The 13,095-nt window shown below is 36.3% G+C and overlaps 1 protein-coding gene across 2 annotated transcripts in view; it reads right to left on the bottom strand.

Moving 5' to 3' along the window:
• Positions 1–440: 440 nt before the first annotated feature.
• ZDHHC2 (zinc finger DHHC-type palmitoyltransferase 2) overlaps positions 441–13,095 on the bottom strand; it is a 71,456-nt gene continuing 58,801 nt past the window's right edge. For both annotated transcript variants that reach the window (XM_049631707.1, XM_049631708.1), the window contains 3 exons: positions 9,907–10,019; positions 7,575–7,649; positions 441–5,064 (listed from right to left, as the gene is read on the bottom strand). In XM_049631707.1, coding sequence (XP_049487664.1) covers positions 7,609–7,649; positions 9,907–10,019 — 154 coding nt within the window. In that variant the 3' untranslated portion in view covers positions 441–5,064; positions 7,575–7,608. The remainder of the gene's footprint in view (positions 5,065–7,574; positions 7,650–9,906; positions 10,020–13,095) is intronic.

Raw genomic sequence — 13,095 nt, 5'->3', positions numbered from 1 at the left:
GACGGGAGTGGTTTTTACAGTTTTAAAATGGTTGGAAAAAAATCAAAAGATTAATACTTACTGACCTGTGAAAATTACATGAAGTTCAAATTTTAGTGTCCATAGATAGTTTTATCAGAATGCAGCCAGACTCCTCGCTTCCTCACTGTCTATGGCTACTTGTGCGCTACAGTGGGAAGGCTGAGTAGCTGCAACAGAAACCGCTTATGGCATTCTCATCGTTTCACATTCCTTCTTGGTAAGCGGATGGAGATCCGACGTGCCTTGTGTATCTGTACAACAACAGTTTATTATTTCCTCTCTTACCCGTTCATATCCATCATGTCACAACAAGAAGATTGCACTTTGCATGATGTGCCTAGAAGGCACACTGGAGTGTGGATTATTTTACCTCATTATATGGGAAAATACTGTTTATTATGCAACGACACTGTATGCTAAAAAATACAATATATGTTGACAAAACCACACCAAGTACTCATCACAACATACCCAACTACTGGGGAAGCAACAATTAGAAATTGTAAAATGGAATAGTTCATCACATCATGATTTCTTCACAAAAGTAAGAAATGAAAATGAGGCTATACCCAAAGTATGTTTATGACTGGCCCGGTTGTTAGTCAAGCAAAGCTATTATTTTTTGAAGGCAGTAGCCCAAAGAAATGTGTCTAGAGAAAATTCACAGACTTAGCCTTTTGGGAAAAACAGCTGGATGAAAAGTGAGGACACCAGGCACAACATCAACAGTTACTTATAAAATGACAAATGATTTTGATATTTTTCTTCGGCTCTTAGGTCAGATGTTCTAGTACTTCACCGGCTATTCTTCATTTGAGAAATCAATGCTAAGTTTGATGTGACCAAAAAATTTGTTTCTTTTAGTAGCCTGTGTGGAAATACAGGTGAGACTGTTTTCAAGGAAGTTGGGAAACCACTAAGTTGGTGCAACCTGAAATTTAAGATGTGACAGTAACTGTGAAATACATAAAAATCTGCAGGAAACAGGAAAAGGTTTAGTTGGTCAAACTTGAGACCCTGTGAGAAAACGTAAAGCATTGTGGTTTGACAGGCACCCATTTCACTTCTGTCATGCGCCTTTGTTTCCTTTTCTTCTAAACAAGAATAAACACTGTTAGGTGGTGTCTCAGACCAGCGCAAAGACCCTGTGGAAAGTAAACTAAAAAATCATAGTTGAGCTATACGTATGTAGAGAGACTCTCCTCCAGGTGATTATAGCCATTCTAGGGCTCATCCATATCCTCTCCTTGCCTCAGTAAATTTTTTAAAGAATTTTAAAACACATATGCATGTTACACTAAGATGAGTGTGTAATTAAAGTTGATTTTTTCTAATAATCACCTTTCACAATAAATGTTTGGTTAAGTCATTTAAGATGCTTTTAATACCAGACCTTAGGGGGCTCTCCTTCCTGACAGAAAAAGACAGGAACTCTACCTGTGACAACAGCCTCGCTTTCATTGTTGAATAAAAACAGAAGAACTGAAACTTTCTGTGACAACAGTTTTAATTCAGCATCAACAGAATTCTTTGTAGCATTATTTTTTTTCTCATTTTAATGAAGCACCTTTATCTGTCAAACAAGAACTATTAAGTATTAACAAATTCAGGTCAGGAGAGCTCCTTACACTGGAAAACCTTCCCTGGAAGATGCAACACAAATGATAGTTTTTAATAAATCATAAAATAGTCCCGTCCTTTCCGAGTACCGAGGAGCTCCTTCACACAGCACAAGCCAGAGCTTAAAATCACTTATCAAGAGGCCCCCTTTGGTTTCCCTGGTACTCAGAAATAAGTCCACTCAAAAGATGAATCATCTTAACAGACATTGTCCCCCCACCTGTAAGCTGACAAATACGAAATACTGGTTGCAAACAAGAACATCAAAGATCTCTCTGGGCATGGTCCCCGGTTTTGTTTTCGCTCTCACGTTCCTGCCATGAGAAAAAGCTGCAAGCGATCTGCAGTTGTCTTTTGCCCAAATGGTCACATTTGAATTTTTTGTTGGTGTAAGAACAATTAAAGGATGAGCTCTTAGTGACCTGGAGTGTATTATGGTAAGACATCCGTGTATGTACATCCTTTTTTTTTTGAGGATGGAGATACACTGAACATTACACCGGGGGACAGATGTATTTCAAAAGAGGGGAAATCTGCTGGTTTATAATAGAAGGGAGTAACAATTTTTTCACAGGTTGTTTCCTTGAAGCATGAATCACACGATGACTACCTTCATTTTTTAAGAACATGTTTTATAAATCCTGCGATTTCTCTAGAGAGGGTAGTTTTTGTCAAACATATGTCGTGTTTCCCGTACTTAACTGTTGAATGCACCGTACTCAAGTTTTACAGTCTGTTTCTAATTGTCCTCAGAATCATTTTACTAAGAGATCATGATCTCATCCTGTCATCCACCTCTCCTCAAAAAGAGCTTTGTTATGGCCAGGTTGTAGACCAATTTTGTCTGTAATAGCACTGGTAGACCATTAGGAAAAGTGTATCTTGAAAGCAATTTCGATTGTCAATGCAAAGGCAAATTCATATAGACCGCTAATAATGGTGATCAACCAGACTTTATTATGGTAGAACAGGAGGGAATTCATGGATAAGCACTGCCTTGAATGGCTCATCGTTGTATTTAGATGCAACAAAGTTTTATCTTTAAAAAACAAACCCTCTCCACTGCACAATGGCAAATAGTTAACTGAAGTATATGAAGTATTTGCACAATATTTAAAAAAATTCTTAAAAATTTTCTCTCTATGGTAGAATTTCTAAAAACAGGAAAAAATCAAAATTATCAGTTAAGTGGACTATCAGGACAGTGGAAGTATAAGTGTCTTCAAGTTTCAGTTGAGCAATTAAATTTTTTAAAGCAAAATGTTTAAAATGTTTTTAAGGTACATTTTATAAATATGTACAAAAATGCAGGTCTATCTGATGCTTTATTCACTCAGGTAAACTTTATACTGCATATCTAATGAGATATGCCATCATCTCTAAAAATTCTAACCACCTAGATTAAAAACAAAACCCTTGAAAGATTATTCACTGTATGAAAACAAAAAGGGAACCACTGCAACTTAATGGAAAAAAATTTATTCGTAAAAATTTTTTTCGAATGATTCTACTGTGTATCAACTCATCATGTATATCAATAATTACACAAAAGACCTAAAGGGGGAAATTTTAACAGTACTCTCGCAAGGGAAAGAATAAAAACCCCACTTTTTTTCTTAGCTTCTATTTTGACAAGAAGGAACACCTCACAAAATCCTGTCCACAAAAATGGCTATAGTACTGTGCTTTGAAAAAACCTGGCTGCATATATTTCGTAATACATCACGTGATGCTGTTGCCCTTAAGACTCGTAGCAGTAGCTATAGGTTCCAACCTGGCACTTCAGGTAATAAAAAATGATGACCAAAAAATGCTTTAAAAGTAACAAGTAAAAATGCATCATATCTTCTGAGATTTCCTGAAACGGATTGTCAGATCAAAGTCTTCAGGTTTAAAAAAAAAAAAAAATCGGAAAGAGTATCCCTGTATCTTTAAATGGACTTGGCTGACATTGGTTCTTTCATAAAACTCATTAAAATGTAAGCTTTATATTTTTAGAAAGAACAAGTAACTGCAAGGATCTTTCTACTCCATTATCCTCCAGTCTTCTGGTCTCTTCAGTGTTGCATTTTTGTCTAACTCAGATTTTGAAAAGTGTAATACCATTGTCTCTTTGATTAAATACTGGTTCCTTAACTGTGCACGTTTTAAAAGATAATCTGCTTTAAATTCTCAAAATCAGTACCAAAAACTGTTTAAGCTTATTCTAATCTCTAACATTTACAAAACTTACACTCCACTCAAAAAAAGAATAAAACTTTTTCAAATAGTGCGTACAAGGCACAAGAGCTTCCTAGTATATTTACCGAAGCCGAACGTTTTGGCATTAACAAACACACCACATTAGTTTACCTTAAACTCAATTTCCAAACAGCACGCCATTTAGTTCAGGTTGAACTAAATTTCTGAAAGTATAGGATTTGTTTTAATGATTTGCATAATTTAGTCTTAAGTATTTGAAGAACTATAAAGTTAAGTGTCATACTTTTGATGAGAGGGGACACAGAAAAAAAATAGATATCAATGGAGGATTAATCTATTGGCCCATTGGCGATGCTTAACAAATTCAATATGTTTGCTGTGTTCAGTAGAACAAATAACCTAAAAAACAGATTTTCAAAAAAGCCATACTGGCAAAATAACATCATAAACCAATCATAATTGTTTTTGTATAGATTTTCCCCCGGTTTAAGAAGATTGGGAGAGATGAAAAATATATCTTGGATGTAATAGAAATGTATTAGTTGTGACAAAACATTTGCTAGCTAGTTGCTTATCAGTGAGCTCAGTCTTCAATCAATGATCACACTTCTTTTCCAGCAGGGAACAAAGGCTAGAATTAAAGTCTGGCAAAAAATGATGGCAGTTTTCAAGTGTGGGCCAATTAAAATTTGCAATGAATTCATAGTCATTAGAGTTCACTCAGTCTGGGGCCAGATTTACAGCAGAGGGAAGAAGCAAGTCTGACAGGCTCCCTCCACCTCACAGGTAACTAACAGGTTTTATGAATAAAGCTCTCATTATACTGTAATTTGAAATCTTTTAAACTTCAGTATCTTAATAGTCTCAATTTTCTGAATCAGAAAAATCAGATGATTAATGGGCTTTTTATGTGTATACATTGTACAACCCAAATATTTGGGTGAAAATAAGCCCACGAATTTATTCCAAGTTTTTATGATAGAAGATATTTTTGTCCTTGATTCATAAACCATAATTACTTTTAATATTTAACAGGAATTTGTGTTAGTTGAAACAATCTCTATACTGGTTTTTTTTTTTAAATGTGTTATATTTTAAGCAACGGCTTGGAGAGAACTAACCAATTCATATTCTGCATATCCAGCCAAGAAGAAATGGGAACCAGGGGCCCGTGGTGCCTTCCTGTGGGAAGCCTCTGCCATCCACCTGCAGCACTGATACCTTGAAATGAAACAGAAATCATGAAATTATTGTGTTAACTATAAAAAAAAACAAAAACAAAAACAATTCATTCAATGTTTGTTGAGTAACATTCCTTGCTCAGAAGTCCATGTTTTCTGTGCTGGAAAGCTCAGATGTGTTCTTGAATTCAGACCTCTACATCTGTCCTTCTCAAGTCATAATATGCGTATACAAGGCCAGAGGATCTTGTTAAAATACAGAAAATGCAGAATCTGATTCAGTAGGTCCAGGGTAAGGATTGGGGCCCCAATGCCAGCGGCAGGACTGCTAGTTCTTCATTTGTCTGAAGCCAGGAGGAGTTTAGAAGTGCCAGCTAAGCTGGATGGGGATGTAGGAAAATCATTTTGAAACTTCATGTGCATAGAAGCACAGCATTTTTTTTTTTAAGTTTATTTATATTTGAGGTAGAGAGCGAGCAAGCGAGTGGGGGAGGGGCAGAGAGAGAGAGGGAGAGAGAAAGGATCTCAAGCAGGCTCCACCCTGTCAGCAGGGTGCCCAATGCAGGGCTTGAAACCACGACATGTGAGATCATAACCTGAGCTGAGATCAAGAGTCAGATGCTTCACTGCACCTGAAGCACAGCATTTTTTCTTTGTATAAGAGGGAAGGTTGAAAAGGCTAAATTTACTTACACATCAGTGCTACTATGGGCCTAGGGACATAACGATCTGCAAAGTATGAACTAATAAATATTTTATAAAAAGCCCACAAATAATTTATTAATGTACTTCAAAAAGAGAAGAGATGAAAATATCATTCAGAATATAATTAAATTAAGCCTATCAATATCATGTGCGCTGCACAAATTGCAAGTTTGAGATGTAAAGCAGGAAAAACTATTTTTAAATATTTTAAAAACAATTTGGCATATTAGCTACTTTGGGAAAATTCAATTTCTAAAGACACATTTAAATGTCCCTGGTTATGTCAATATATAGAACATTTAACACATATGACCTCACAAACAAATGGTAATTAGAACTAATGGTTCAAAATACTGAAAAAACATCCTGTGAAACTTTATATGCTTTACAGAACTAGTATAATATTTTATTTGTAGTATTACTTAGTAATTCAATTATTGTATATTCAGTTACATTTTAAGAATTCCCTCTAGAGAGGCACCTGGGTGGCTCAGTTGGTTAAGCATCTGACTTTGGCTCAGATCATGATCTCACAGCTCATGAGTTTAAGCCCTGTGTCGGGCTCTGTGCTGACAACTCAAAGCCTGGAGCCTGCTTTGGATGATGTGTCTCCCTCTCTCTGTGCCCCTTCCCCATTCACGCTCTGTCTCTATCTCTCTCAAAAATAAACATTAAAAAAAATTCAAAAAGAATTACTTTCAGAAATTTAATATTGTCTTTTTGCCATTTAACCAAGTGAAGATGAAATTTTCACTATCCTAACCATAGTTATGATTAATCTGATCTACTCTAAGATCATCCACAGTCATCCAAAACCAAAACATTAGTCAACTGGCAAATTCCCAGATCAGTTTTTTGCTGTTAGTACATAGCTACTTATCAAAACCAAAACCAAAGAAAGAAACAGATTTAAAAAAAGAAAGAAAGAAAGAAAGAAAGAAAGAAAGAAAGAAAGAAAACAGATTTAGAGGATTAAAATGGGTTAAAAACCAAAGAAAACAACCCAGATATCCATGAAATATTTTGACACAAATGATTTTGTGTTTTAGATTCCATTCTCTTGATTGTTTTTAGACTTCAGGATTCTAGATTGCAGTTTTATAAATACAGATTTGTCTTGATAACCTTACTGTTCAACTCTATACTGTGTTTATTATAATAGGACATACAATTTTTTATTTTGTTTAGATGATTATGGCTTTGTTCCAAAGCTGCTCTTTATTGTATTAATTGCAGGCTGGCTTATAAAGAAATTACCTTTTAAAGAAACTGATTTAGAACAACAGGTTTAAAAAAAATTATGGTTTAAAGAAAATGATTTGGAACACTTATTACTTTAAGGGTAACGCATGCCATGGCGTGCTACTGTAACCCAAAACTGGGATGCTAGAGGTTTGCACTAACAAGATATAATTGTCTTGTACTAAGACCCAGTGGGATTCTACTGACAGATGGTCAAGGATATAACTGCTGTAATCTGGAAGGATAGAAGAAAATAAAAAACTCCAGGATCCTATCATCTGACAAGATAAGTGTCAAGTAAAGTTCAATATTTTAGGAGTAATCCTTGCCATTTAGTGCATTGCTATAAAAATGAATTTCATTTATCAACTTACTCCAATTATTTGTCAAGTTACCCTACATACAGGCTAATACCAAAGCTAGGTCCACCTGCACATGTGTCCAACATGATACACGATGGGATCCTCAGGGTTAATTAAAACATCTTCAAATTTCAATCACTCAAAAATAAATAATAACATTTATGGGAACTATTTGCCCTAAGAGAACTGGAAAATTGTTAAAAATACAAAGCATAACAATTAAGAAAAAAACGTATCTTACTTTCATAAAGTATGAATTTATTTTGTTTGAAGAGTTAAGTCTCATTCTCCATGGTTAATGCAGGATTGCTCATACCTTCAAGAAAGAGCATAAATTAGCATTTTGTTTTGGGGGGGCGTTGCTTTTGAATAAATAGAGACTAGTTTTTTCATCCCTGATTCCCTCCATATGCTTCCAAAGGTGCCTTGCATGCAGTACAGGTTTGTAAGATGATCATACAGAAACACACACACACACACACACACACGATACAGTGCTGACCGCCCAGAGTGTCACAAAAATAGCACTTTAATGTTCATTTATTTTTGAGACAGAGACAGAGCATGAATGGGGGAGGGACAGAGAGAGAGGGAGTCACAGAATCGGAAGCAGGCTCCAGGGTCCGAGCTGTCAGCACAGAGCTGATGCGGGGCTCGAATTCACAGACTGTGAGATCATGACCTGAGCCAAAGTCAGATGCTTAACTGACTGAGCCACTCAGAGGCCCCACAAAAATAGCACTTTAAAAAGAGATATACACCTGAGGAAGTGGGCGGGGTGGGGGTGGGGGTGGGCAGGAACAAAACATCAAAGATAACATTGGATTGGGCACTTCTCACGTCATCTTAAAGTACTCTTCCTAATTCTACATTTACCTACTACATCCTGCTGAAACTCATCTTGGAGCCCTCCCTCACCTCATCCTTCTCACATTTCTTTTCCTTCTTTTACATCATCCTTTAGACTTTAAATATTCATCCATCCAAGTAACAGAAAATTAATCTAACATGCCAAATAAGTAACAGCATATAAAAAGGAAGAAATCCTTCTATGTTAATGCAGAACTGTACGAGGAAACATGAATTCCTTCTGAAAGAAAGGGAGCTCTTTCTCTTTCCACCCCCCAAAAATTGACCCCCGACTATACATCACTTCTTTGCCTCCAAGAAAACTGAGGGATTCACAGGGCTAACAGGTGTTATCAATTTTTGTTTAGGCAATATCTAGCCCTTCCCACAGACTGGAAAATGGAATGGCCGGTTTGAAGGTGGGAGAAAGACAAAACCAGGAATACTCAAAGGATGGGGATCTTTATCTATTCCTTAAGCACAAAACTCTTTAAAGAAAGCCTATATTTTAGCAGAATATGACTGATTGTATATTAAATAATGACCTTAGAATTTTTTAGTTAGAACTGTCATGTTTTACGATCACTAAATCCCAAAGAGATTTCAAATAAAACAACAAACACTTTAAAGTGAAGTGAGCCAGGGTGCCTGGATGGCTCAGTTGGTTAAGCATCCGACTTCAGTTCAGGTCATGCATGATCTCACGGTTTGTGGGTTCGAGGCCCACGTCGGGCGGTGTTCTGACAGCTCAGAGCCTGGAGCCTGCTTTGGATTCTAGGTCTCCCTCTCTCTCTGCCCCTCCCCCACTTGTGCTCTGTCTCTGTCTCTCGAAAATGAATAAACGTTAAAAAAAAGTAAAAAAATAAAATAAAGTGAAGTGAGCCAAAGTCTGGCAGCACTAGGAGAGAGTTTGAAGAAAGGACTAGAAATGAAGGAGAAGATTTTCTGGCTAATGGTGCTTTCATCATGCATGTATGATTTTATAGTCAATTATAAGGGACACCACACGCATCCATATATGCTGGCATGCATGATCACATGCTTTGATTAATCCTCACCAACCCTGAGAAATAAGTAGCATTTTAAGAAAAGAAAGCTAAGTCTAAAAGAGATTAGGTAACTACAAATCTCACACACCAATCAGGTGTCAAAATTGAGATCTGAAATCAGGTCTAACTTCAAACCCTTTGCTGATAAACTATACTAACTGATGCAGTCACAGATTAAAATCAACAGCAATACAATAGAAATGTGAGTGGGATTTGAAGAAATAACAGCTGAAGTTATGGCAATCACGCAATCACTTTACTCTGACATTCTGAAACTGGATAGAAATCTTAGAGTAAAAGAATCACATTAAGATCTTTTTCACTGGATGTTTTTCAATATGTTGCCTGAGTCGATTACTTTTTCCATTAAACATTTACATTTTGAGTATACTTACATCATTTTATTTAATAGGCAATAGTTAATATTTGGTTCTTACACTGGGATAAAAGCAATGTAGATCTTTCACAAAATGATCTTCTTCAGCTAACATTAGACATTAACCAAAGGCCTTTACAAAAAAAAAGTTCCTGAAAATTAATTATAAATTTACAGTGGGAATCCAACTTCAAAATTTTGTAGGTTATATGATGGGATTGTTTTCACTACCTTCACCTTTTGTTAAAGGTGAATAAGCACCTTAATTAAATAAAACAGTCAAACCAGGACACCCTTACCAGCTTTGCCTTTTCCTGGGTTTGCAGTGTTCTCAGTCCAAGACTGGGAATCCGTGAGAAGGTGACTCTGGGACTCTCTCAAGGGCTTTGCAGGGAACTGATGGTTTTCAGGACTGAATAAGAATAATCATCATCATAATCATCATGTTAATTCTTGATCGCGTTATGTTGAGTGTTTCTCAAAGTACAGAATTCAAACAACTTCCCAAGGGAATTTGGGGAACAGGGAATAAGGCATTAAATGGCACTGACTCGCAATGAGAAAACCGTTCTCCCTTCCATTGTCTCGTCATTCTTCTGAATATAACAAGGTGACAGTCCTTGACTTTGGCGTCTCCATCTTTGACAGAACAGGCCTCCGCCTCTGACTTTAGCAGGTGAGGGATTCTAGTTAGAATTTAATAGTGTTTAATTATCAATTTTATTTTTTAAAGTTGTATTCTATTTATGGCAATTTATCGCAGTTTTCATTTATGACAGTGAGGTACTGTTTGATTTAAAAATAAGCTTCAGTGCCAATTTAAATAAATATGTTAAATAAAAATATTAGTTTTATGTGGTATGTGGATATGGAAAACATAGATATGAAGGTGATAGCAGAAATAAAAGTTGGAGAAAAATTGGCCTAGTGTTTCTAAAGTGGCCTAACTAGTCTTAAACAAAGAATTCTCTATCTTCCTCTCTTAAACTGAAACAACAAATTTAAGTGCTATCTTGTAAAAATGTTGGAAACATCTGACAACATCAGGTTTTACAAACGTTGTTTAATTTGGAGAATGAAGAGTCTTCAAAGAAGAATTTAAGTTTTAAAATTTAAGTACACATGCTACATATCAATCTATTGGGTGGCATGAAAAAATAAAAATTAAAAAATAACATTTCACTCAGAAAAAAATATTGGCATAGAAACTATGTAAGTGTAGTTTTAGAACACCCTGAAATAGTAATTATAATCATGTTCAGAAAAAAAAGTTCAATTTCTTCCAAGAATAATTTCACATATGTGAGTTGACTATACTATATTTTTTAAAGGATATGCTTTTGCTCCTTAATAATTACCTCATACCTAAAACTGGAGAATATTTTAATTTTGTGCAGCTTTAACATCCCTTTATTAAAATTTTGGAGATAAATCTTTAAAAATAAAGAGCATGTCTCCTATTTATATGAAAAAAAACCCAAATAACTCTTGTATTCTAATTTTTATTATTCTTCAGGAAAGGGACCATACACCTGGTTTAGCATAGTAACCAGGTCCTGGTTTAGGGAATCCTTGCAGATTCATTACTGCCAACAAGACTAACAAATGGCAAGGAAGGATCCATTCATCAACTGTATTCAATGAGTACCTATTACATCAAGGAATAAAGTCTTTGATCGCACAGAAATTTCACTGTAACTGAGGAAGAATAATAATAAATAAGCGAATATGTAATAAGTCAGGTGACAGGAAGAGCTGACAACAGAAAAAGAGAGAGTAAGGGGAAGCGAGGGAGCAGGTCCCTATCTTACAAAGGGTTTTCAAAGATAGCCTGTATTGTGAAGTTACACCTGAGCTGGAAGTGAATTAAGAAAAGGTCGAAGAGCATTCAGATAGCTGGAAAAAAAAATGGGTAGGAAGAGGAATTGGCAAGTACAAAGACAATAAATAAGGACATGCCAGGTACATTTGGGGACCAGCAAGATCTGTGTGTCTGAGGACTGTGAGGGATGAGAAGGTGGCAAGGGATGACATTAGAGAGCTACTGGGGCCAGATTAGACAGGACAAGGTAAGGACACTAATTTGATTTATGCTGATTAAGATGGGAAGCCAAGGGAGGGTTTTGAGCACAGGAGTGACACAATCTGATTCTTAATGGAGAGTAGACTGAAGTAGGGCAAAAATGGAACCAGAAAGACCAGCAAGGAAGATGTGGAAGTAATCCATGTGAGAAATGATGCCTTGGACCGGAAAGCAGTCTGAGGGTGACAAAAAGTACTCGGATTATTGGCATATTTTGAAGGGGCATCTGACAGGATGTGCAAATGGAATAAATACAAGGTAACGAAAGAGGAGTCTAGAATGATGCATGGTTTCTGGCCTGAGCACCTGGGAGAAGGGGGTCACGTATACTGACATCCAGAAGGATGGAGGAGAATCAGATTTAAGCCGAAGGGTGTTGATGGTTGGAAATCAAGATATCCGCTTTGCACCTGTTCAGTGGGAGATGACTTTTAGACATTTAAGTGGGAATGTTCAGTAGACAGTCAGACATAAAACTCTGCAGTAGAGGAGAGACAGCCACTTGCCATAACAATTTTATATGGGCTCATCAAGGAGGAATTATAGAATTACATAAAAGACAATTTAGCTGTCAAAATCCAATCCCAAAATTTAAAGGAAAAGGAAGTCGATAGTGGTTACTTGACCCCTTCAAGATCACCTAGCAGGGCAAAAGTGCCAGAATTAGGATTTCTCCGAGGGCCTTTGGTACACTTAGTAGAAGGAGAGATACCATCTCTGAAAACCAAATCTTCTTTAACTACAAAAACCACTTAAAGGGTAAAAAACGTTACTGAAAACTACTAAACTTTATAAAAGCTTGAAAACATTCTAAATAATCTATTAAAGTGATATTTTTCTGCATGAAGATACAAGGAAAATCGTTAAGATATAACTCTGTTAAATTTTCAAGCCCAAACTCAAAGGGGACATCCCACTAAGACTCCGGTGCCTTTGAATGTCCCCGGGAAACACATCAGAATGGCCTCCTCATTAACTTGTTCAGTCTCCTGTGTCCAAGGTCACGCTGGGGATGGGGTGGCAAACAGGTTTCATCTCGTGACAATTTAAAATGGATTTGGAACGGCTACCAGGGTCACTGCCTCAAGAAGAATTGTGGGGTCATGACAGGCTCCACCAGAGGACATGCTGTGATCAATAAGAAATGGAGACAGCAGGAGCAGAGGTACAGGTGTTATGTACGTGGCATTCCAGCAAAGAAGAAACTCTCTAAAATTTAAGAATATTACAGTTATGCTCTTGCTATTGGCTTCCCCTTAAAAATTAGAGGTATGGCCATATTCAAATAAATCTGTCTTAAAGATGTGAAAGTTAGTGTTTTAAACTTAAAAATTCATACATAGCATTTAAAAGGTTTAAGTAGTTTTGCCTTTTGCCAGTTAATTGCAAAGTTAGAATCAAATTT

Source organism: Panthera uncia, chromosome B1 (genome assembly GCF_023721935.1).
Source record: "Panthera uncia isolate 11264 chromosome B1, Puncia_PCG_1.0, whole genome shotgun sequence".
Lineage (NCBI taxonomy): Eukaryota > Metazoa > Chordata > Mammalia > Carnivora > Felidae > Panthera > Panthera uncia.
This window is presented reverse-complemented; position numbering and strand designations above follow the sequence as displayed.